General features: G+C 32.9%; 1 protein-coding gene across 20 annotated transcripts in view; it reads right to left on the reverse strand.

Moving 5' to 3' along the window:
• Window positions 1-27,955, reverse strand: part of DLG1 (discs large MAGUK scaffold protein 1) — a 243,992-nt gene that overhangs the window by 52,551 nt on the left and 163,486 nt on the right. For all 20 annotated transcript variants that reach the window (XM_079156167.1, XM_079156168.1, XM_079156165.1 and 17 more), the window contains 3 exons: window positions 24,458-24,578; window positions 19,686-19,842; window positions 9,393-9,495 (listed from right to left, as the gene is read on the reverse strand). In XM_079156167.1, the coding sequence (XP_079012293.1) occupies window positions 9,393-9,495; window positions 19,686-19,842; window positions 24,458-24,578 (381 nt within the window). The remainder of the gene's footprint in view (window positions 1-9,392; window positions 9,496-19,685; window positions 19,843-24,457; window positions 24,579-27,955) is intronic.

Here is a 27,955-nt window from a genome sequence, read left to right on the forward strand (position 1 = left end):
TGTATTTTTATATGTATATGATGTATAATTATATATATGAATACATGAAAACATCTCCTTCCTTTTTCCTTCCTGTGGTATTGGGGGTTGAACCCAGGACTTTGCACAAGGTAGGCAGAAGCTCTACCACTGAGCTATACTCCCACCCCTATCATATCTTTTTAAATGGTAACTTATAGATTTCTTCTGTTTTTTTTATTTTCCACTTAATTGTAAGTCATATATGCAGATGTTTCTCACTTTTTTTAACCACTAGTGTTATTGTTTGCTTCATTAGCAAATCTAAATATTGTTTTAATAATTGAGTTGACTTTTTAAAATATATTTTTAGTTGTAGATAGAAACAATGTCTTTATTTCATTTATTCATGTGGTGCTGAGGACTGAATCCAGTGCCCCATGCATGCAAGGTAAGTGCTCTACCACCAAGCCACAACCCCAGCCCTTGAGTTGACTTTTGATATGTTTATCCCAGTTTTATTCTTCTGATTTGGTTTATATACGTGTGTGTGTGAATGTTGAACCTTTACAAAATAATGGTGGCATTTTCCAAAAATGCCTGCATTCCACATACAATGCAACTTTCATTTCCTCATCGAAAGGTGGAGTCTTAATTCCCTTCTGTTTGAATCTGGGCTTTTTTTCTGACTTGCTTATAACCAAGTAGTGGTGATGATCCTGTGTGATTTTCACACAGGTTGGATTAAAACAGGCCATGATGCTTTTGCTTGGTTATTTTGGGATACTTATTCTGGGGAAAGTCAGACACTATGTAACAGGTCCTACTACTCTATAATAACCACACTGCAGATCAGATGATGGTTCTCTGAGCCCAAACTTCCAGTTAATTGTGTGTTAATTGGTTAATTGTGTCATGGGACCCAGACTGCTCCAGCCCCTTCACATCTATTTACAGATTCATTGCACTTAAAATGTAGATTGTGCAAAAATCCTCACAACTGTTCTCAAATTTTCTACTGCATCTCTAGTAAGTACTGGTTGGTTTGGGGCTTCTCCTGTTGTTTCCCCTCTACAGAAGCTCATGTCATAAGTTCTTCTAGCTGTTAATAGCTTGTACACATTTGCTTTGTATTTTGGGATCCATGGGGATACTTTTCTTATCTACTTTTGTTGTGGATTTGGTAATAAACATTGGTTTTGTTACCCCAATTTTTTTGGCTGGGGTGAGGCAGGGGAGTTCTGGGTAATTCAGCTTTAAATCTGTGATTTCGTTTGCATTTTCTATTAGTCACATTTGTTTTATGGTTCTATTATCTTCATGAGTATCCTAGAGAACAATTAGGAAGTGGTGAGTTTGAGTTTTCAATATTTATTACCTTTTTTTTTTATAAGCAAGGCAATTGAACTTAGTATTTTTATTTATTTATTTTTAATGTGATGCTGGGATCGAACCTAGTGCTTCACATGTGCTAGGCAAGCACTCTACCAATGAGCTACAACCCCAGGCCTTACCTTTGTTTTTAATATTTTAAATATAACTTATTTGTACATCTAAAATAATTTTATTTTAAATGATGCACTATGTTTAACAACTAGATTGTAAAATTTCTGAAAATCTAATGGCTGGGTCTTATAAGCTAATACACTACAGTGTTTGAGAGGAAAGTGACTTTGATGTTTCCTGAGCTCTGAGTTCCCCGTTTCCCTTTGCTTTTGGTTTTTAATTCCTTCCTGCCTTAAAAGCTCTTCATATTTAATAAGACGTTCCTTATATTTTACATAAATAACATTATTAGTTGTTTTCAGTGATTTTGTAAATCTGATCAGTGGGTGTCTTGGTAATTTTTAGATTTTAGAAATTTTAAAAATTTCTGTAAAAAGAATACATTACTTTTTACATTGAGACAGGAAAAAGTCTTTCCTAAGAAATAACTAAGTTATTATGAAGCATTTAAAATAAAGTCTCAGATACTAAAAATTTAAGATACTGGAGAACTAATCAATTCCTGATAATTTCTTAAATTTGTGACATTCTGTTTATTCAGATTTTTGTATTTACAGTCCTCACCTACTAACAATTCTTCATAACATTTGTCTGTATGTTCAAAATACACTTCAAACCTCTTGAATGTTACTTTTCCTTTCAACTTCCTATTTCATTTACTTAAGAACCCTTTTTCTTTTGTTTCAATTAGTTTATACTTGAAGTTATCAATTTCCACCCTTTACCCACCCTGTGTATGTATTCTCATATTTTACTCTGGGAGAAGAGTTTTCCTTTTCAGTTAATTTATTTGCATCCCTCTCCTAGAAATCACATCAAAATTCATCTCAGCAAGACCACCACTAGGAAAGAACTATAATGTTACAGAGGAGATTGTCTCCACATAGCATTTCAGAAATTCCTGTACCAAACAATATTTGTCATGCAACATGTTAGGGAGTTTCTGAAATGCTGAATGTAAGTTAAACATGTGCATGCTTATCTAAGGAGAGATGTTTAATCGCCATTTCCCTCCACTTTATTCTGCTTTTCAATTTTATTTCACTCCTGCATTAAAGGGGGGGGGGGTGGAGGAGGGTCTCTTCTAAATATGCAATCCCTAATATGAAAATAAAAACTCATTTATACTTTCTAATGAAACTTTATAGTGAAATATATTAAACATAAAACTTGAAAGCAGTAACTTTCAGAGAATAGATACTGTGATTGTTTTAAAGAAGAAAAAGGGGAAATTTTTGAGTAAGAAGGTAAGTTAGAATGAAAGGATAAAACTGTTACAGTAGGTAGACAGACCTGTGCAAGGGGATAAAGGGAGGGGAAATAGGGCTCATTCCACTTTGGGTGATGGAGAAACCTGTCCATAAACCACCTCTTTCATGGTTAAATACCACCCTTCTTAAGATTAGTAAGAACTGAGTATAAGCAGCGTAAGGGACATTCTAAGTTTGGAGCATGCACTAAGCACTGAGGCACTGTCCTTTGACGCAGAGTTCACTGCAATATATACACTGTGTTTTGTTTTTAAATGTATACTTTTTTTTTTTTTTAGTTGCAGGTGGACATAATACTTTTATTTTATTTTTGTGTGTGGTTCTGAGGATTAAACCCAGGGCATCATGCATTCTAGGTGAGCACTCAACCACTAAGCCACAATCCTACATTGTGGAGTCATACATTGTACAAGTCATACATTGTGGTTTTGACACCACTCTCCACAATGGGTTTCACTTAGGTACTGATGGGAGATCTTTCAACTTGGTGAAAGTGGCACAGGTTCACTAAAGCATGGAAGGGAAATAGTAGTAACTGCTCCAAATACATAAAAAGATGAAGAGGGGGGTTTTACAGACCAAGTAACAAAATCTGCCATATGAAAAACCCCAGGCCACCACCTCTCTCGGGATAGCCACTCATGTTCTTGGGAGTGTGCTTTTGCTTTGCTAAATATATCCTTTATGCTCATCCTATTGGTGTCTCCACTGAAATCTTTCTTTCTTGAAGAGAGAAACAGAGGAACCCATTGCCTGGTAACATAAAGACATAGGAAGGAAACTGGGAACATAGGAAAGTAAAATAAAATTAATTATGAATATGCTACTGAAAATCACTACACAAGATGACAAATATTTGCAAAGAAGTGCCACTGTGCCTTTGCAACTTCCCAAAACAGTTTCTACTCCTTCTCTGTATAGTTGTTATCAGAAGTAATAATGGAAATGAAATCAGGAGACTGGAGGGCTGTAACTCCACTTTAAATTAAAGCTTTGAAACACAGACAAGTTAAGTGGTTGTGGCCAAATCTCTCACCTTTCCCAGACTTCACTTTATAGTCACTTGAAAACTAGAGATAACAACATAAATCTCAAACATCTCCCCTTATGAAAATGAAATGTCTCATAAATTAAAGACACAACCAATGGGAAAGAGAAAGTTAAATTTTTTCCTCTTTATCTCTTTTAAAATATCAGTGCAAAAGAACTAGTATTTCCTGAACCAAAAATTGAGATGTAAGGTTTAAAAGTTGGTATAGTACTCCTAAGGAACAAAGGAGATAAAATATTTGATATTAGGGCTTTCCATGAAAGGGAAGAAGCTTTAGTGTAGTTGAGAGAGTGAGTTCAGCATGTGGGGACTCACCCAGAAACTCAGCTGGCATAAAAGATTATCTAAGCTTCAGACATTTGAGAGTTGATGGATGCAGAAAAACAGCCTTGCTGGAATTTCCTTATCTAAGAGTAGTAACTTCTGGGAAATGAGGCCAGCATAAATTCCCTAAGGAGTTTGATGGTCCTAAAGATGGAAAGACTACTGGTATCTAGACAAAAATGTTATTATAAACTTTCTCATCTCTCATCTGTTCTCCTAAAAACCCATTTGTCTACTGCAGTTAGTATCTTTATTAAAGACATCATTTCTCCCCCTTCCCTAAAAGTTAGGTATATAAACTTCTAACTATATCCACCATCAAGCTATTTTTTTTTGTTGGCTCTATATGCTTATTAATCAAACTCCCCCCACTGCCTCCCTTCCTGAACCTGAGAGTAAAGGAAAAGTTTTCTCTTCCCTTAAAAGGGCTAGAGGAAATCTTTTTAAAAATTTATTTTTTTTTTTTTTTTAAAGTTGAAGATGGACACAATACCTCTATTTTGTTTATTTATTTTTATGTGGTGCTGAGGATCAAACCCAGTGCCTAACACGTTAGGCAAGCACTCTACTGCTGAGACACAACCCCGGCCTAGAGGAAATCTTAACCACGTAACAGTTGTGAAACTAGCAAACTGCTTAACCTCTCTGTGCCTGAGTTTACTCAACTATAATGTAAAAATGGGGATAACAGTGTCTTCTTCATAGAATGAGCATGGGAACAAATAATTAATAAATTTAACAAGGTTAGTATCATACATGGCATGGTTAGTATCAAGCATGGCACACAGTTTTTATTATTATATTCTATCACCAATCCACAGGAGATTCTTGAACTATTGACTAGGAAGTATTTAAAAATTTGTAATTTCTGGATATGGAGTAACACTATTATGGTACATCCAGTTCTTATGTTTTAATTTTGTTTTTGACATTAACAAAATGGAAAATAACTAGAATATAAAATCCCTTTAAATGTCTTATAGAGATTATTTTTTTTTTCTCATATTTAGAATCTAACACATGAAAGTTCAAAGTATACAAACATAACCAGACCTGTACTGGTATTTTATGGAAGATTGAAAGGCAAGCCACAGAACCTTAAAAATAAAAAATTAACCCTAACAAAAGCTTACTGCTTTGTTCTGTTTGTATGTTATTTGTATGTTTGTGAGATTTTTAATGAAGCAGAGAATCCTAAGGGATTCGTCTTTAATAAAGATACCACCTGCAAGATGACAATTATTGGAGTATCAGGTAACTCCTTTTGTATATCCTAAAATGGTCAGCTCACTGAGAAAGAAAATGTGAGTCTTCACTTTAAATCCTTGGCCCTCATAGAAGTTACATTTTTATGATATAGAGTATTTTTTTTTTTTTTTTAAAGTGTCATAGAACAAAAATACATCTGCTAAAAATAAACAACTAATATTAAAACAAAATGTGAAGCTATAATGTCACTGCCTAATAAGCAAAAGTAAGGTACTGGAAGATAGGTAAGTTTTCAAAGTAACCAAAGCACACTTTTAAATTTTAATTGTCCTACCTTTGGTCTTCTGTTACTCTTGACACAGGATACCAATTATTTTCACAGCTCATCTAAATCCTGTTCATTGCTCAGGTGACCAGGTTAGCATCAATCCTAAAATGCTTAGCATCTTTTACCATGCTAAGTAATAAGATCTTTGGAATTTCTAATGCAATTCTTATATTCCATGCTCTGTGGGTACTTACTTTGGGGTTATTAGGCAATGAACTACACTTATTTGGGTTAAGCTTAAATAAATAATAAGTATAAGCAGACACTTATAAATTCTGCTAAATATCATAAAGGGAAAAAATATTACAGTGCTATGAGAAGGAGCCAGTCACCTAAAGGATATGGAAAAAGAATAGAATGAGAAAAAACAGAATAAGTAGAGAATTAGGAGATAATTGGGGTTAGATACAGATTTGAAAGGGGGACTGTATGGTTAGAGCTTAGGAGGAAAAGAAAGATGGAAGTCATGCAGTGAAGCCATATATATAGTGCTGTGCACATTCACAAAGGGTCTTGCAGCCCCACCATAGGTTTAGATTTTATTCAGAGTACAATGGGAAATGTTTTAAATGGGGAATGATATAACTCAATCTTTGTATTTAAAAAATCATTTGGCTAATGAACAGAGAATGGATTGGAGACAATTAAGAAAGAAGTGAGAAGGCCTGTTGGAGGCTATTAGACCAGTTCAGGCTTTGTCTGGGCTAGTGGCTGTGACTGAGATATTGTGATAGGGAAAGGAAACAAGGATGACTCCTAGGCTTCTGACTTAAGCATGAATGGAGATGCCATTTACTAGACAGAAAAATAATTTAAGTTTCAGACGATTTTAAATCTGAAACAAGAGGGAGAAATGCTGAAGAAATCAAATAGGACTGATATGTCTGGTGGTATTTAGGAGACACACATACAAAAATAATCAACTAGATACACATATAAGAGAAATCAACTAAAGGGTCTAACCCTGAGACACAGATATCTATTAAATAGTAGTTATTTTCAAAATCAAAAGTTTGAAAATTATCTTTGATATAAAAATTGTTTTTATCAAGACTAGAATAGTACTGAATACAATTTAAAAAGAATATCAATCTGAAAGATTCAAAGAAGTATAGAAATCACAAAAAGAACAGAAACAAAAAATAACAGCACAAGCACAGTAAAGATAATCCAAGAGGGAAATTCCTGAGTCTACTCAATAATTATCTGGGGAAAAGGGTAGCCTGTCCTTGCCATCTATTAGAGGCAAGTGTATCAAAGGGGTACATTAAGCCTAGTTAAGTCACTAACTTATCAAGCATTAGAACAGTTCTCTTTTTTATTAATCAATTTTTTATCCCTCATAAATAACTTGGTATTTTTGCTTGGTCTCAAAGATACTTTTTTGATAAACATTTAACTAGAATATGTCAAAATTTTGGTCATTCTGGGTCTCCCTAGGTTATGATGCTCCCTTTCAACAAAGATTCACTTCTTTTTATTTCAAGAAAAGCTTTCTTGAATGCATTGAGTTCTAATTTCATATATTCTCTTCCTTTTAAAAATATTCTTTTAGAAGTCTAATTATATACATGTTGCATAGATATAACTGTTTTCCGTTGCTAGTATTTTTCTTTCTAAACTTTTTAGATTCTTTTCATTTTTGTTTTCATTTTTTTTACTTTTCCTATCCTCTAGATCCCCAAATGAGTTTCTGCAGTGTCTCTGTCTTTGTGTTCCAAATTCACTAATTGGTTGCTTTCTTTTTCCTGGGTTCTGCTAACTCGAAATTAATCTCTTCTGGTTATTTAGTCACCTCTTCCTAGGAATCTTACATTTCTACCGTGTAGTCTTCTTTCAGAGTAAATCTATGAATTGCTGATGACACTAAGATTAAAAAATTTCATCTGACTGGGCCGATATTTTATTGTCTGTATATATATGTAATTTTTCTACTCCTTCTTATTAATATTTTTGTATCAATGCCAGGCCAGTTACTTTTAAATTATCTATTATGAATAAATTGCATTTAGATGGATCAGCTATTTGCAGAATACAGGGGAAATAGAAACACAGGTAATTTTCACAAGCTTTAACAAAAGACTGTCACGTTATCTGATCCTACAGAGGCAGACTGCTTTACCCAAATACGCATCCTATGGTTCTCTAAACAAAACCACATCATGGATGGTTTCTATTTAAGCCTACTCCCCCAATTCCCACATGTCGTTGCAGTTTTGCTTGACATAAGGTAGAACTGTGTGGGTACAAGTATTTATGTGTGTGTTTATGTTTTATTTTCCTTGTTGCTTTTTTGTGTTTTCCAGGGAGGTCAGGGAGCAGATAATGACTAATGCTTTATCATAACTAAAAAGTCATACCTTTTTTTTTTTAATTTTTAAAGTACTAGGGTGCTTAACCACTGAGCCACATCCACAGCCCTATTTTACATTTTATTTAGAGAAAGGGTCTGTATGAGTTGCTTTCGGCCTTATTGCTGAGGCTGGCTTTGAACTTACAATCCTCCTGCCCTCAGCTCCTGAGCCACTGTGCCTGACAAAAAGTCTTATCTTTATAAACATATATTGAGAGACTGTCTATAATATCAAACAACCAGTGGTTGTATTTTGGCTCTTACATAATGTACTTATTGAGTGGGACTGTGCTGGCAAGAAGATAAAAGCATGTATGGCCACACTGGGAAATTTGATTCTCACAAAAATCAATGAATTGGCATTATGACTTGATAATGTTAATTCCTACTGTTTTGGCTCAGTGAATTTGTTTGGAATTTACCCTTGTTTAACTACTGAACCTACAAGGTTGAGATTTACTAGACTGACAGAACCTATTGCATATTATGGAATGTCAAGCAATGCTCAACATGCTACTTTCATCAGCTTAAAAAAATGGGGGCAGGCACATACTACAAATATAATTTCTATTCCAAGAAAAGAAAAGTAAATGTAATAGTTGCTAATTATAGAATATTCCATTTAGCTCCTAAATTGCGCAATGTTTCATTTAATCTCTAAATTCAACAGCATTTCATTTAGCCCCCTTAGTTATATCATTTTCCTTCATCATGTTGTTTATGAACATCAAGAAGTACACTATGTATTCTTCTGGGTGTTTTAGCTTTTTAAATTCCACTGAGAATTTACTGGAAAAGTGATTATACTGATGTGCACTGTAGTCTTGTATATGTTTAATGTGGTGTGACCTCAAAGTTTCCATTACCTTTTTTTCCCCCCAGGAATCTAACAGTCATGTTAATGAGATTTTACTACCTAGAAACACATTATATCCCAAACTGGCACTTTTCTCTTTCTTTTAAAAAGCAATAAGGACTACTGGAAACATGACTTAAAACTTGACATTAATAAACACAATCTAATTTAAAAGAAAAAATTTGTGTAACTTTTTTGGATAATATTATTTGTTTTGCTAATGGTTTTTTATTAATCTGGTAAAAGATTTTTAAAAGGTATGCATTTGGTAAGAGGTTAGATTTTTAAAAAGAAACACTTGAAAATTAATTCAGATAATGGTAAAATGCTCAAAAGAGTTAGCAGATAAAAGTTCCTATATCTTATTAAAAAACATTTTAAATCTTGAAAATGAATTAGGTTCAGACTAAACAAACAACAGATTAACAAATCAGAACAAACATGAAAAAGAAACTTGGATATTAAACATTATTAAGGGGAAGAATTTTTAAAAAAGTGAAATTAATAATAATCATAGATAGCAAGAGTTTTATTACCTTCAGGACGATACTGAGCAACAATTGTTACAGCCTGGCCAGCATTTTTCAATGCAGTTGCTGCCTGCTCATGGCTAGCAGCTCTGAGATCAACACTGTTTACCTGTAAATCAAACCAAATCTTAATATGAGAGAAAATAATCACTTTGATTAGAAATTACAATGGCCTGCTATTTGAGCAGGCATGGATAAATTACAATAATTTTACCATTAAAATGTCATACAGTAAAACACAAATATTACTACCATTCAAAACAATTTTATACACTAAAAATATTTTGCTTACTGTCAATGAGTAACACGAAAACATCCCTTGCCCCCAAAATGGTCTAAGTTGGTTCTCTATTGTTGACAAATGTACCTCAATTTGACTACCTGAGAAACTAACAAGCATGATCATTTTGTACATTATTTTAAGCAATGGGAAGGAAATTTGTTTTTGATTGTAGCATCTGTTTACTTCCTACTACATTCTCAACCCAAAAAGCTCAACTTACTTCCAATTTTTCCTTCCTCTTACAAACTAAAGCTTTTATTCTTTTGGTTTAACAGAAAAATAATTACTTAAAATAAGTCATATTTCAAAGACTAATTTAAACAAAGTAGATGTTATTAAATACATCAGGAGATGTTTTTTTAAAAAAAGGGACGTTCCTTGGGTGAAATAATTACTGAGGTTACCAATCCCACTTCAGAATAAGCAATTTTTATTCTGAAAGTTTGTCAATACTTAGTATATACTGCAAGGCATACTACCTTAAGAGACTGTTCCTTTTCCACTCAAAACAGCTTAAGAGGTATTCACAGAAGCATTATAATTGAATGTACTAACCTTAAATATTTAATTTTTAAAAATTAAGAACCAGTAATGAATAGAATTCTGCAGTGTTTAGGGCCTTCCCTAAAAATTTCTGGACAGGAAGAACCATCACGTCATTTTCATATGAAAATCTGCTTTGAGATCTAACTTAAAATCTGTTAAAGATCACATAACACGTTTCAAAAATTTGACGATGAGCCCAGAAATTCTTAGGATCATAAAATTACATAAAAGAACATTTTAACTATATTAAAATCTGATGCTTTATGTTATCTAAAAGGACATCATTATGCAACTAAAACACACTGCTCTTGAATGAAAACCAAGATCTGAAAACCCCAACCTAAATAAATGTGGTTATCAGAGAATATCTCTAGCTGAATATGGTTATATAAAAATACAATGTATAAATAGTTCTACTTTGTACCTAAAGAAAATCCTCTTAATTCCCAGGAGAACAAATCGGGAAGGAAATTTAAAGGAAGATAAACTTTTATACATTATTATAGGAAAGATTAAAACTTTTAATGTTTGGTTACTCTTAGTGCAGGATATCTTTTCTAACCTCTTAATCTTCTTGTGTCTTTGAAATTAAAATGTCTTTCTTAAAGAGAGCATATAAATAGAATTGTTTTGTGATCTACCTTAAATGGAGTAGTTAATCCATTTATATTTAATTGAATTACTGGTAAAGATTCATATCATTAATTTTACTATTTGTTTTCCATTACTACTTCTTTGTGTTCAATAGAAATTTTCTAGTATACCATTCAGATTTCCTTGTCATTTCTTTCATTACATATATTTTGAGTCATTTCTTAGGGGTTGCTGTGGGTTATAATTAACATCTTTTAGCCAGTCATGGTGGCACATGCCTGTAATTCCCAGTGACCTGGGAGGCTGAGATAGGAGGATCGCAAGCCCAAGGACAGCCTTAACAACTAAGTGAGGCTCTAGGTAACTTAACAAGACCCTGTCTCAAAAAATAAAAAAGGGCTAGAGATGTCAGTAGCTCAGTAGTAAACTGTGCCTGGGTTCAATTCCCAGGACCACCACCACCATCACCCCCCCAAAAAATCCCCAGTACCAACAAAACAAACAAAATCTTATAATGATCCTGTTTAATACCAACTTAATTTTAGTAGCATGTAAAAACTCTGCTCCTATATAATTCTGTTCCTTCTACCCAATTTGTGATGTTATTGTCATATAAATTTGGTCTTTATACAGTGTGGGTCTAGCTACAGATATGTAATTATTGCCTTATTCATTTGTCTTTTTAATAAGTTTGGAGAAAAAAAGGAATTACAAGTAAAAAAATACACATGCTGGTTTTGTTTTTGTTATTTGTATTCTCTGGTGCTGGGGATCACACCTAGGAGCTTATGCATGCTAGGCAAGTGTTCTATCACTGAGCCACACTCCCAGCCCTCTTATGCTGGTCAATGATTTTCTTACTGGAATTATGAATATGTCATCTCACTACCTTTTGGTCTCCATGATTTCTGAAGAGAAATGGCATATGATGAGCCATTTTACTTTTGCTACTTTCAAGACTTTCTTTGGCTTTTGACAGTTTGATTTTGATCATCTATGGTATGTATTGCTACAAGTTTATTCTACCTGGAATTGACTAAGTTTCTTGAATGTACATTTTAAGGTTTTCCAGAAGAATTTGTAAATTTTGGGTCATTATTTATTCAAATAGTCTTTCTCCTCTTTCTCTCTCTCCTGTCCTGCAGGTACTCCAATTATTTTTATGTCGGTACATAAGATGACAGACCACAGGTACTTTTTCAGTTCTTCAGCCTGGAAAATCTCAACTGTCCTATCTTGTAAGTTAATGATTCCTTTGTCAGCTTACATCTGCTGTTGAGCTTGCCCACAGAAATTTTTATTTTGGTTATTGTACTTTTCAACTCTAGAATTTTCTATTTGGGTCTTACAATTTCTATCTCTTTATTGAAATTCTCCACTGGGTTGAGATACCGTTTCTCTGTTTTCCTTTCATTCTTTAGAATGTCTTCCTTTTATATTTTTGATATATTTAAAATATTTGATTTAGAGCATTTGCCTAGGAAATTCAACATCTGGATTTCCCTAAGGATAATTTGTATCACTTGCTTTTTTTCTTCTGTATATGGGTCATTATTTTTCTGCATTTCTCATAATTTTTTGTTGATAACTGGACATTTAATATAAAGTTCGGCAACTCTGGGGGTGAGATTCACAACCTTATCCGGTGCTTACTGCTGCTATTTGTTACAGTTGTTTAGTGCCTTTCTGAATTCCACAAGGGTCATATTCTTTGTTGTGTGGGGCCACTGAATTTTCTGCCAGGTAAGCTTAGTGGTTAGTTAATGATTAGAAAGATTCCATTAAGTGCCTAGAATTAAAAAGTTGCCACTTATATGTATGTTGGGGGAGCAGGCCTTCACCACCCAGGTAGTTAAAACATGCCTTGATCTTTGCTTTCTGCATGCACAGAGCCTAAGATTCAGTCAGAGATAAGAGCTGAGGGCCATTTAGTTCTTTCTTCAACATGCATAAAGTTGCATACAACCCCGAACACATGTGTGGCCTTCGAGATGCCAAGGATATTCCAAGGTTTTCAAAGGCCCTATGGAGAACTTATTTTCTAGCTTTTTCTTTTAATCTTTTTGTAAGCCTATTGCTTATAAGAACTATTATTAGATATCTCAGAAAGTCATAGCCTATTCTTGTTTTGACAATTAGCCCAGAGAGAAAAAGCTCTTTAAGAGGAGGAGCTTAGAATCAGGTCACATTATAGACAATCTCCCAAATGGTATTCCAGGAACTACCAGTCAAATTATGATAGTTCTCTAGGAAAGAAGCTCTAAAAGAATTTCGCCTCACAAGGCTTCCCGTAGTTGCACATCACTTTAAATACCTACCAGTAATGAATGAGAGTTGATTTCAATAAATGTTGCTATTAATATTTTTCTTTAGTCAAATAATTTGGTGGGATATGATATTTCACTGTGGTTGTAAAAATACTTATTTTTTAGCTGGGTGGTGGCACATTCCTGTTATTTCAGCAGCTCAGGAGTCTAAGGCAGAAGGATTCCAAGTTTGAGGCCAGCTTCAGCAACTTAGTGAGACCCTCAACAATTTAGTGAGATCCTGTCTCAAAATGAAAATTAAAGAATGTCTGGGGATGTAGCTCAGTTCAATTCTCTGCTCCCTCAAAAAAAAAAAATTCTTTTTATTAGGTATCAGCATTTTTAGTTAAAGAGTTTGAACAAAAGTGTATGTCATGTAGCTGCCACTACAATCAAGATAGAGAAAAATTATTTCACTCTTATCCAAATTCCTTCAAAATCCCTTTATTCATTGAGATTTTTAAAATTCCCTAATGTCTACTATTAATACCTTTTCACAAGCTTAATGACCATTTGTATATCTTTTTGTATATCTTTGTGCATTTTAAAACTGGGTTCCTAATTGTTTTACTGTTGATGTGCAGGAGATATTTATATAGTTATATATTCTGGATACAAGTCTTTTGTAGATATATATACATATATCTACTATATATAAAAAACAAAATATACAATATATAAATATATATATACAATATATATAAAATAGATACATATCTCCACTAAGAATATATATCTCCACTAAGAATATATTAATATATATGTCTCCACTAAGAATATTTTTTACCACTCTGTGGCTTGCTTATTTGTTTTCTAAATGGTATCTTTTTTTTTTTATGATTAGTGTTTTATGTTACTTGTCTATGGAATACCTAAACCAGAGTTGCAATGATATTCTCTAATGTTTTCTTCTAGAAAGATTATGGCTCTATGTTTCCCATTTAGATCTGCAATCTATCTAGAATTAAGTTTTATGGCTGTAATAAGATTGGTTCAGGTTCATGTTTTTACTAAGATAGTGAGTTGTTCCAGAACAATTAGATAAGAGCTTCCCTTTTTTACTGAACTAACTCGGTCCTTTTGATCCTATTTAAGAAATCTGCCTAATCCAAATTCACTAACAATTTTTTGTACATGTTCTTGTATAAGTTCAGTTCTATGATCTACTATTCACTTCAAGTTAAATCTTGTACGTGATGTGAGAAAAGGTCCGAGTTTCTTTTTCTTTTGTCTGTTTACTCCATCAGTTACAGAAGAGGATGTTAAGAGTCTCCAATTGTGATTGTGAATTTTATTTTTCTTCTTAGTTCTCACAATTTTTGCTTCATATATTTTGAAAGGATTATTAGGCACATTCACACTTAGGACCACAATTTGATGAAATGTTCTTATTATTATGAAATATATCTATAACAACATTATTTGTCCTGAAATCTATTGTCTCATACTAATAAAGTACTTTCATATGGTGTTTACTTATGTACCTCTTTTACTTACAACACACTGAAGTGAATTCCTGATAAACTGTATAGTTAGGTTTTGCTTTTGTGAACCAAACTGATAATTTCTGCATCTTAAATAGTTTTTACTGTAATGTAGTTATTAAGAGAACTGGATTTCAATCTCTCATCTTAGTAACCATTTTTTATTTACCCTGCATGTTCCTTTCTGTTATGGTTTAGATATGAGGTATCCCCTGAAAAGTCTAGGAGTTAGGCAATGAAGGACTGTTCGGATGAAATGATTATATTAGGAGAGCTATCCATTTGCTGGATTAATCTTGAGTGGATTACCAGGAGGTAAGTATAGGCAGGTAGGTATGGATGAAGCCCTTAGAAATTATATCTCCTCCCTGGCTCCCAAGCTCTCACTCCCTCACTCTCTGTTTCCTGGTTGCCATGAGCTGAGCCGTTTCCCTCACGTGTACCCTTCTGCTATGATGATCTGCCTTACTCCAGGCCAAAAACAATGGAGTCATTTGACCTTGGACTGAGACCTCTGAAACCATGAGCCCTACAAAAACTTTTCCTCCTAAGTTGTTCTTGTCAGATATTTTGGTCACAGCAATGCAAAACTGACAGTCACACTTCCTTTTGTGTGTGTGTAGCATTTATTTTTTCAATTTAATGTCCTGTATTGATTTTAAAACTATACTTCTTTGTAGTGTTTTTAGTGTGTTGGCTAGAGATTATGATATGTAGCTAAAAATTATCAATTCCCCCAAATTTTACACTACTTCACAAGCTATGTAAGAAACAATTGTATAATCCCATCTTTCCTTTCATTTGTATTGTGGTGGTCTTGTATTTTACTTCTACACAAGTCGCAGGTCCCATATACACTGCTTTTATTTTCTGTCAATAGTCTAATAGTATAATATCTAAAATTGCTTTTAAAAATTTAAGAAGAGATGTTTTATATTCCTTCAGGAATTTTCCCTTTTTCTGTTTTTCCTAATTCCCTTTTGTAGATCTAGGGTTACATCTGGTATAATTTCTCTTCAATCAAAACAATATCTTTAGTATTTCTTGTTGATCTGCAAGAGATGATAAATTCTCTCCACTACTGTCTGTCTGAGAATGCCTTTACCTCATTTCTGATGAATAATTTCTCTGTACATAGAATTCCACATTGACAATTTTTTCTTTTAGCACAGTCAACACACCATTCAATTGTGTTAGGTCTTCTAATGTGCCTAGAAAAAAGTCAGCTGACATTTGTATTGCTATTCCTCTATATGGAATATGTTATTTTTATGCTTGCTTCTAAGACATGCTCAGAAGTACAGGTTTCTAGCACTTTGTGATGTAGAAAGATCTAGTTTTCAGTATATCCTGAGTTTCATATTCACAGATTTGTGAGTTGATATTTTTCATCACTTTTGTTAGCATTTTTTTTTTGTCATCTCCTCTTTTTCAGAGATGCTGTCTGATTTTGTTCCACAGATCTTGCACACTTTGTGTTGACTTTTCTTCGAAATCCCCACCAACCCCACCCCAAATTTCAATTTGGAAACGGATTCTTTCCTCTGCTGATTTCAGTGTATTAAGTCTTTCATATAAAATTTTCATCTCTGATAGTTTACTTCTAGCAATTCCATGTGATTCATTTTCTGTAGTTTCTGCCTTTACTGAAATTCTCCCTTCTCTTGGTTCCTACTAGCTTTACCTCTGAATCCTTAAGCATTTTTATCACCATCGTGATTTTACTATAATCATTTTATTTTAGTTTTTTTGTGGTATTGGGTCTTGGGCCCAGAAGCTCTTTGCCACTGAGTCATACCCCCAATTCTTTTTATTTTGAGACAGGGTCTTGCTAAGTTGTTGAGGTTAGCCTCAAATTTGCAATCCTCCTGCTCTAGCCTCCCAAACTATTGGGATTATAAATATGTGCCACACACCCAGTTACCAGATTATTTTGTTATGTTAAGAATAATGGATTCTTGGTGCTAGGGATGTAGTTCTGTGATAGAGTGCTTGCCTAGCATGCATAAGACCCTAGGCTCAATCCCTAGTACTGCAAAAAATGAAAAAAGAAAAAAAGCGATGAATTCTTGAGCCTTTCTATGTTCTAATACTGCAAGAAGGCTCTATTTCTGCCTTAAAAAATCTTTTGCAATAATCACTACTCTTGGCAATAATCACTATTCTTGGGTAATACTATGCTTTTAAAACTATTTAGCCTTAAATATGTAAATGTAGTTTTCATTTAGTAGCACTATAAATTCATAGTTTTATTTTCTAATTGTAGTGCATAATCCTTAATAAATAATTTTTTGCTGCATATCTGAAAACTCAAGTGCTCAAGAGTTATTTTCATTTAAACGCCAGTTGGAACCACTAAAAATTGGTTTCTACTTCTTCTGTAAATGATCAGTCATTCCTTCTACCCTGGACTTAACCTATCCTTGAATTCAAAAGGGTAGGGTGCAGGAGTATGTTGGTACATCTAAGTCTGTACAGGGGAAATTCAGATGGTGAGAGGCACTGATCTGAAAATCGCATAAAAGATGCAATTTATATTTCTGGTACATGTTTCCTATCACCTTTCAGTCACATTTATCTTTAATTTGATGAATTTCTTCTGATTTTTTAAATTTTGTAGTTGAAAAGGTCTCTTTTTGTCTCTATCAAAGAAATGGTTTAAAATAGTAATAATAAATAGCACTGGTCTTGACCCAGGATAATAAAGCTTGTTTCTATACCCCAAATTCTAAAGTTCCAGAAAGTATTACCTTACACTTAATTAAAAACAAAACAGTATATGATGACATAGGGGTTAAGGTGTCCCATTTATGTGCTATTATGGGTAAACAAATCTCTAAATTTTAGTTTTGTTACTGGAAAAAATTTGTTAAAGATGATGCTCCTGGGAGCCTACCACAAGTAATGCAAAATAGCTCACTAGAATACCAGTCCACTGAATTCTGGTAGTACTGGATTTTCACTAATAAAGTAAATAAAGTGCTACTGAAACACACACACACATATACACAAACAACAACAAAACTTACAATACAAACTTTAGAACATGAGAAAAAAAAAAAAGAAAACTCACCACGAATCACTAGAACATGAGAAAAAAAACCACAAATCACTATAACAGATCGTGTATTGGATACCTATGAACTTTAGAAAAATATATTTAGAAAAATATTGGGTTTTTTTTTTTGGGTACCAGGGATTGAACCCGGGGACACTTAACCACTAAGCCACGTCCCCACCCCTTTTTTATATTTTATTAGAGATAGGGTCTTGCGGAGTTGCTTAGGGCCTTGATAAGTTGCTGAGGCTGGGTTTGAACTCTTGATCAAGTTACTGGGATTACAAGCATGCACCACCGTGCCTCATCAGGAAATAAAACTATTATATACAGAAAATAACAAGTATATTTCACAGAAAAACCTGAAAGCATATAAGAAGGCATAAGTTAGCAAGACTCTATCGAAAACACCAAGGTAGGCTGTAAAAAGAACCAGAGAATGTCTGGGGAAGAAAAATGATACTCTGAAATTAAAATCTTAGTTTTGTCTTAAAAAAGCAGATTAGATTACATATAAATGAAGAAAGCTTATAAGCCAGAAAATAAACTTGAGGAAATGAAGTAGGAGACAGTTCATAAATATGAAATTGGGGTTAAAATATACAAAGAACAGATAACATCCACCCGTAGGAATTCAGTAAGAACAGAATTAGGTATAACACAGGAAGGCAAATTTGAAAAGCTAATAGCTAAGAAGTTTCCAGAATTAATGAAAAACATGATTCCTGATTTAGTAAGCATAATGAATCCTAAACAGAATAAATAAAATGCTAGACATGCACTCATTTTAGTGAAATTGCAGCACTGAGATCTTCAAAGCAACCAAAGAAAAGAAATTACCTATAAGTAAGGCAGCAGGCCTTTTTTGTTAAGTAGCAATAAACAATCCAAACAGCATAAAACAATATCTTCAAAGTATTTAGAGATAATAGCTGTCAACCTACAATTCTAGATTGAATATGAAAGAGTACAAAACAAAGAATTTTCAGACAAAGGGTATTTACCATTAAGGAATCATTGCTGAAAGAACAAACCAAGAGCTCTCATTAAGGTATATTTGGATATTTGAAGAACATATTTGCTTTTTACAATGACTAAGGAGCATGGAGAAGATGGAAGCTAGAAAGTCAGTTCTACATAACAATAAACTGTCCAATCCAAATTATATGAGTAGTCAGCTGAGAAACTCAGAATAAAGAAAAAGGTAAATAGCAACAACAACAAACTGTATACCATGTGGGTAAAGTGTCAAAAACCGAACAATAAAATTAAATAATAAAAATACATTTGGGGGGTATAAAACTGAAACAATATATTAGAAACAGCATAATTAGAATTAAAGTTTCCCAAGCTCTGTGATCATAAGAGAGGTCTACAGAACGATAGATTAGTTGTGGTCTAAAACTGAATGGGTAATAACCAACATAAACAAACATATTGAAAGTAAAAAGAGAAGATGATACCAAGCTAAAAAAAAAAGAGAGAAAGAAAAAAAAAAGCCACATTAATATCAGACAATACAGACTCCATGGGAAAAAAAAAATTATTATATATAAAGAGAATCAATATATAATGACAAAAAGCTCAACTAAGTAAGAAGGAAAGACGATTCTAAACTTGCATGCATCTAATAACAGTTTCAAATGAAAAAAGCTAATGGTGCAAGGACAAACTGCTAAACTCATCATCATATTCAAATAGTTAAAAAAACTTCTTTTAATAAAATATCAAGAAGAAAACAAAGTATACAGAAGTACACAAACAGTTCTACAAGTAACAAAGTTAACAGAGAACATATACTCCCTTCAAACACATTTATAAACACTGACCCCTTATAAGAAAATCATCTACAATCATACAGAACTTGATCTCTAACACCATAATTCTGCAATTCAATTGTAAAAGGGTAAGATATCCAAGAAACACCCACAACTTTAGGTTAGGAAAAAAATCTACTTTTAATCATTAATAGGTCATAGTGAATGAAGATAAAAATATCATCTTGATTACTTGATTAACATATCCTACCGATATAATACGATCTCCTTTTCTGAGCTCTCCACTTAGATCAGCAGGTCCTCCAGCTAAGATGAAAGAAATAAATATTCCTTCTCCATCTTCACCTCCTACAATGTTGAAACCAAGGCCTGTTGAGCCACGATGAAGAACAACTTTTCTTGGTTCCCTAAAAATTAAAAAAAAATAAAAAATAACTTTGAAATTTTATTTAGAATCTGGCATTCTATCAATGAGAACTTCCTAATGAAAACTTTAGTATTATGTTATTAAACTATATAGAAAGCTAGTTCAAATACCTAAGGTTTTTGAAAACTGTGAAGTAAAGAGATTCTAAGTCTTAGAAATCAAAAGGAAAAAAAATCTAATTTCATTTAAAAGCTCAAAACTTGCATTAAAAAACAAGCAAACATGCTGGGTGTGGTGGTGCATGCCTGTAATCCCATCGGTTTGGGAGGCTGAGGAAGGAGGACCACAGGTTTGAAGTCAGTCTCAGCAATTTAGAGGTTCAAAGCAACTTAGTGAGAACCTGAGGAAGGAAGGAAGGAAGGGAGAAGGGGTCTGGGGATATGGCTCAGTTAAATAACTCTGGAGTCAGTCCCTGATACTGATAAAACAAATAGGAAAAAAAACCAAAACCAAAACTAAACAAAACAAAAACCCAAACAAACATGAAATCAAAACAAAAAGGAGAAAATAATTTGAAATTTAAAAAAAGTAATATAAAGGGTCTATCAAGAAATATGTACTCATGAAAACTTGATGTTGTATGCACTAGACTGCCTATGAAGCAGTCACTGCTTCTTAGATGTTACAAAAGATAGCTATGTCTTTTTCTTAGTGGAAGTAGGCCTCCTTTCCAGTCCCAAAGGAAGTCATTACATTCTTTCTTCTTTTTGCTGAGGGGAGGGTGTGACCCCATTCTGACCTCTGAGAAAAGAAGGAAATTTTTCCTGTTATTTCCCAAAGAAAGTCAGGCCTTAACAAGGATGAAGCACATTTTGCTGACTTCTGTCCCCTCTTAAAAAATCCCATGCAAGCCAGGCGTGGTAGCATATGCCTTTAATTCCAGTGGCTCAGGAGGTTGAGGTAGGAGGATCTCAAGTTCAAACCCAACTTCAGCAATGGCAAGGTGCCAAACATCTTGGTAAGACCCTGCCTCTAAATAAAATACAAAATTGGGCTGGGGGGCTCACTGGTCAGGTGTCCCTGAGTTCAATTCCTGGTATCCGCCCCCCAAAAAGAAACTATGCAAAAAGGAATGAACTTTTAATAAAACCCTTCTACTGTTTTAGATCTATTTTAACCATGAAGGTGAAACTAAGAGACATTATGGGGCTAAGGTTGCTACATCAATCTTGGAATTGCCCATTAGACTTTTGATATGAAATAAATATTTTTTAAACTTGGATGTGATGATCTGTAATTGCAGTCCCAGCTATTTGGAAGGCTAAGAAGTGAGAATCACTTAAGCTCACAGGTTTGAGACCAGTCAGGCAAGGGAGGCCTTGTCTTCAAAAACAAAACAAAACAAAACAAATAAAAACAAGCAAAAAAAACTTTCAGTGTAATCCACGATTTATGATTTTTTAAAATTCATTACTGTTTTTTGTCAGCTCTCAGATAAATTTATTCCCCCCACACATATTAAAAAAGTCTCTGGAAAACATCTTACCACTGATAATTTTTCACAAATGCTGGCACTCAGACATAATTATGTGAAAACTATTCACATCTTCTGGTAAGACCATGAAAGTGCCAACAGATTATTTTAGATTTAATGAAATTCAGAATATCATTTGAGATTATTCTTAAATGTTATATTTGGTCAACATTTTAAAACATTTAAAAAATTTAATGATTTTTCTAAAACAGTGCAAGAAGTAATTGATCACAAAAGCCTTAATATTTTTTAAAAAATGAAATTAAGGATTCTTCCATATAATACAGAATTAATCTTAATACTGCTCAAAACTTACAATAGTACTTTCTAGATGTAGATAAGTGTTCATCATTATTCAATTTTGCCAGCTCACTTATGGGATTTGCAAAATTATTCCTTGTGAAAAACAGCAAAACTAGCCGAGCATGGTAGGATTGTGAGTTCAAAGTTAGCCTCAGTAACTTAGGTAGGCCCTAAGCAACTCAGTGAGATTCTGTCTCTAAATAAAATATAAAAAAGAGGGCTGAGGATGTGGCTCAGTGATGAAGTGCCCCTGGGTTCAATCTGTGGTATGGAAAAAAAAAAAAAAACTAAACAAAAAATCATTCAGGAAATATTTTATAAATGTGCGTGCGTGTGTGTGTGTGTGTGTGTGTTCATATACGCATGTGCACACACACGAAAGAAAAAGGGTAATAAAATTTAGAGAAGCAGTAATTTAGAGGAACAGTATAAGGGAAGCAGGGAAGGATCAGGGGCAGACAGGTTTCACTATATTGGTAATATTTTATTTCCTATGTTAAATAATTCATGGTTTGGGACTCCTATTTTAAGACATATGTATGAATTATAATTTTACATTAGCAAATAATAACTTAAAAATAACCTGAGGAGAAAGCATTCTGATTTTTAAATAATGTGAGCACACAACACCATTAGTCATTGGGAAAATGTAAATGTAAATGAAAGCCACAATGATATATATCATATCTACCAGGATGGCTTCAACAAAACAAAGTATTAAGTGTCAGTGGGGATGTAGAAAAACTGAAATACTCATTAATTATTTAGGGGAATAATAAAAATAATTTAGTGGTTCCTTAAAAAGCTAATATTAAAAAAATATATATGACATGACCCTGGAACTGCACCCAGGTTTATAGCCTAAGTAACTGAAAGCAGGGATTTGAACAGATACTTGTACACCAGTGATTATCATAACATTATTCACAATAGCTAAGAGTTGAAAACAATCCAAGTCACCAACAATGAGTAGATAAACAAAATGTAACTTTTTATGTTTATCTAGCTATATATATCTAATATCTATATATCTAATTGTATGTATATTCTATGTATACATACATCAATGGAATGGAATAATATTTAACCAAAAAAAAAATGAAGTTCTGATATATGTTACAAAATGAAAGAAAAAAAATTATACTAAGTCAAATAAACCAGTCATAAAAGGATAAATATTGTATGGTTTCACTTATATGAATTATCTAAACTAGACAAATTCTGAATGACAGAAAATACGTATTACCAGGAGCTGGGAGGACAATGGGATAGAATTGCTTAATGGTTACAGACTTTATCTAAGATGATAAAAGGTTTTGGAAATAGCTAATGGTGACGGTTGCAAAAAATTGTGAATGTAATTAATGCCACTAAATTGTACACTTGAAAATGGTTAAAATGTTAAATTTACATGTTGTATTTATTTTATCACAATTAAAAAGTGATGTAACACTTTTTACCCAAATCATCGAGATGCACCATTTAAATGTGTGAAATTTATGGTATGTCAATCACATTTTAAAGAAACTTAACAAACATTAAGTATCTCTATGTTGTGATTTTACTGGGGGTGGAGGTGGTTTCAGTGATTTGAGATAACTTCTCAAAGACTGCTTAGGCAAAAATTGTGGAGAATTTCAATGTCTGGGCAAAGGAATATAGTTATCAAAAAGGAATGATAAAGTGCACATAATTTTAAGACTAATCTAGTAGTCAATCACCTGATTTTCATAGAAAAGAATGGAAACTGGTAGATCTGTGTGTAATACTTCAAAGTCTAATTCAACACGGTACAAAACATATGTAGTGAAGAAAGATGGGGACAGCAATAAAGGTGAAAATACAACTTTTAGATTTTAGTTATGCAAAATACATGAAGAGATTAAAGAATAGATAAACATATAATAGGCACCATTACAAAATAACGAAAACAAATAGCCATGAATCACTCTATAGGAACATTGCCTGAAGACTAAGAGCCTCAAATAGTCATATCACAAATAAGAACACTATTCTTTCTGCTAATTTTCATTCCACACACAATTAATGAGGCACCTATTTTGTTCTCAACATTACTGTCACAAGACAAACACGCCTATCTTTCCTTGCGCAGAGGGCTGCCTAAAAAGTTAGGAGTCTGCCAAGAAAAATTACAATTATTATGAACAAAAAGTTTCAAAAATAATAATGCTAACTGATGTAACTAATGAAAATGTAAGAACAGATATTAATTAACTGGCATATACATAATGTTAAATGTTTTTACCTATAAATTTAAAGCAAACTGTACAAAGTCTTTTTACTACTTTGAATAACAGAGCTAAAATATTTTTTCACCGACTCTTTTCTTTCACCTCAGAATTCTTTGGAACTAAAAAGATCTACGAACTTTAGTGCAGTTCGTAATGTAAGATGAAAGTAAGTTTTAGATGTCAGGAATATCAAACAAAGAAAATACTACTTGCTGAACACTGAACATGAATCATAATATTTTAAGGCACATATTAAATAAGAAATGTGAAAAGTTAGTATAAAATATGCACAAATATATTCCTAACTTAGTTTTATCTAAGTTTATTTCAAATGACAGTTAGCCAAACCGAAAAAAAAAAGGCAGTATTTAAAAAGAAGTAATTTATTTATAATATAAAATATTATTTCATGGTCTTCAATGAAAAAACATCTTCAATGAACACTCCAATAGAAAAAAAAATTAGGGTTCAATTGTCAAAAAAAATTTTAGTTCTAAAAATTGTTGTTGATTAAAATTCCATTTAAAAGTTGACTTACATAAGAAGATACATGTTAAGTTACTTACCTAGTAATTTCATCATCTCCAAGCATTGCTTTAGAAACTGGTGAGTATCTGGCTGGTGATGCTGGTGTCTGGCCCAAGAAGGAAGACGGGCTAACATGATTATCAACAGGCTGTGAAGCAGCTTCAAAACAAAGACAGTGAAAAATACATCAAAAATGAAATAAGCAACTTAACACCTCACATATAAATTTTAAAGTATAATTCATATTCAATAACTTATATACCAGAATCTGGTATATAAAAACTGGCTTAGCTATTCAGATCAATAAAGCAGATTTATTCCACTAAATTCTTTTGAGAATACAACTGAAAAGAAGTTTTATTTTATTTGCACAATGAATCTGAGAGGTCATTTAAAATAATGTCATAGAAAAGGCTAAAATAAGTAAATCTTAAGTATAATAACTCTTTTTGAGAAGTCATTTTGCAGACGACTATTTTAAGAAAGTATATATACTCAAAATTTGTGAGTAAAGAAACCAGAGGCTTAAAAATAGATACAAAAAGTCTTACACCAGCTCCTGGCAACTCAATCTTTATCTGTTCTTTTTAATATGCTCATAAAAAAATGGAAACTTGGTAAAAAGCAAAAATAAAAACTAAGCAAACCTACTTATTGGTTCTTTTAAAAAATAGTAAATATCATAGGTTGGCATGCTAGCAAATGTCAAGAAAATAAAATTATAATAATATTCCTGACCATACCTTCCTAAGAACCCAGGTAAGGAACACATTTCAGTTATAGTTTTCAAAGACACAATGTACTTGAATGATCTGATTATTACCAAAACACAGAAAGCAGTATTTAACTTTCTTGAGGCTGTTAACTATAATACTTATAAAACATTTCAAAATTAGCTTAATAGTTATTATTTTTTTCAAACATCAGTCTTTGATTAAATTTCTGAGTATCTTCTATAAGCAAAGCATTATGCTACACACTGAACGTTAAAAAAAAAAAAAAAAAAAAAAAAAAAAGGCAGGGATTGTTAGTTCAAATTACTATAGAATGTCCAGATAGGTAACATAAAAGACAGAAGTGATCTGAATGAAAGATAATAGGAAATGACTGAATTATGGTGCACTGGAAGAAATAAAAAATAAAATGCATACTCTTTATCAAAAAGGAATTAACACCTATATGTCTTTAACACAGAAAGGATGCCTATTGATAATACGGAACTTGGAGATCTAGTATATATTGGTATTAAAGGTTTGTAGAACCTAAAAATATCTATTTCCTATCCAGTTCACATGTAAGATGCTCTTTTGTATTTGAACAAAAGAATTTTCTATCAACAGCTCTTGACTTTGGAAGTTCAAAATCTTTCCTGGGTGACATGCAAAAATATTTGTAATTTAAAATAAATTAGCATTTAGCCCTAAAACAACAGATATCCATATGAACCTCTACAATCATCAGTCTTTTAATGTTCATTTGCTGACTTCTGACTCTTAGATTCCTTGACTGCATTATCATGTTTGGATGGAACAAACAATGACACAACTGAACAAAAACTTCCATCAAATGGCTAAACCAGAAAATGTGCTTTTTCCTTGCCATATCTAGACTGACCCTTTAGTCAATGAATCCTTTCTGGAGCAGTTAATCTCTAAGGCACAGATAGGAGGCACTAAAAATGAACATTCCTATCAAACAAATGACTGCCCAAAGAAGGATCAGCAGAAACAACACTACTTTTTATATCTAAAATCTTATGTAAAAAGGTCCCTCACAGAACTACAAAACAAGGGAGTCAGATTCATTACCTTGAGCTATCAAGACCTCCAAGATTCAGGAGGATAAAAAAGCAGAAGAGCTTGAAGATAAAGTGGGAAGAGACTAGCAGCAAAATAAGTTTAACAAAGTCTACCAGTAGAAGAGGATATAAATTAAAAGTGAAAAGATATGCAAAAGTATGAGCATTTTAATGTCAGCAGAGAAATAAATGTTCTCTGTTAGATCCAATGTCATTTATATACATCTATCTATATATATGTGTGTCTGTGTATATATTTTTACATATATATTTATATTTTTAGTTGTCCATTGACAACTAAAAACTATTTTTAGTTTTATTTATTTATATGAAGATTGAACCCAGTGCCTCACATACGCCAGGCAAGCACTCTACCACTGAGCTACAACCCCAGGCAAATGAATTTTTTTTGTTAAGTTATAAGCCTGCTTTCATTCCTATTTTATACCATATTTTGGCTATTATTCATATTTTGATTACCTTATTTTGGTTACAACCACTGACTATGCCTCTATATCTCTACGGTTCACAGATTACTTCCACAACTTTCTGTCTCATTATTTCCTTTACTATTCTTCCTAAAAATATTTTCTACCTAGTAAGCCAACTGTTTTCCAATTTTGACATCTGCTTACTTACAGGGTTGCTCTGGCACAAACTTCACCCTCCCCCAAGTTCTTGACAATCACCATAAAAACAAAGCCAAATGTGATCTAGTTCTCTTTTCTGCCCAGATAAGAAATAATAGAAAATATGAACAGTCTTGTATTTACAAAGTTAGCAGATTCAGAACTAAAAATGTTTCCAATAAGAGAATTCCAGGTCCAGACAGATGACTTCACTGATAAATCTAATCAACCACTTAGAGATAAAATAAAGCCAATTTTGCAAACAGTTTCAGAGAATAAAGGAAGAAAGTATGTATGCTTTTCATTCATTTTGTGAGACCAGCATAACCATAACACCAAAACCCAAAAACAAGAAAAATTTTAGAACATTATGTTGACACTTATGAACATGGATGCGCAAATGTGTGCATGATAAGTCCAATAATATATAAAACACGTAAAGACCATATGGGTTCATTCCCAAAATCGAAAGTTGGTTTAACATTAGAACATCAACATAATTTGTAACATTAACAAAATAAAGGAGAAAAATCATTCAGTTAAATACAGAATTGATGATATTCAACATTCACAAGATAAAAACTCTCCATAAACCAGGAATAAAGCTTAACTTTCTCTATACGATAAAGGGTAGCCACCATACTGGTAACAGCATGGTAACACCATAAGCAATGGTGAAATTATTTTTCTCCCTAGGGTCTGGGTTTGAGAACATGACAATGATGTACATTATCATCATTTCTATTCTATGTCTTATCAGTGCATCAGACAAAAAAAAAAAAAGGAAATGAATAAAGATGGGAAAGAAAGGAAAACTGTCATCATTTTATTCGTTATTACACATTATTTTAGATCATACAGACATTCCAAAATCATCTATAAATCAGAATTTTTAGCAGGATTCTTAACCACTTAATCAACGTACAAAACCCAGTCATATTTCATATATATGTATGTATATATATGCTAAAAATATTTTAAAACATTTTAAACTGGATGTTGTGGTGCATGCCTGCAATCCCAGTGACTCAGGAAGCTAAGGAAGGAGGACTGCAAGTTCAAAGCTAGCCTCAGCAACTTAGCAAGGCCCTAAGCAACTTAGCAAGACC

Source organism: Sciurus vulgaris (genome assembly GCF_902686455.1).
Source record: "Sciurus vulgaris genome assembly, chromosome: 10".
Taxonomy (NCBI): domain Eukaryota; kingdom Metazoa; phylum Chordata; class Mammalia; order Rodentia; family Sciuridae; genus Sciurus; species Sciurus vulgaris.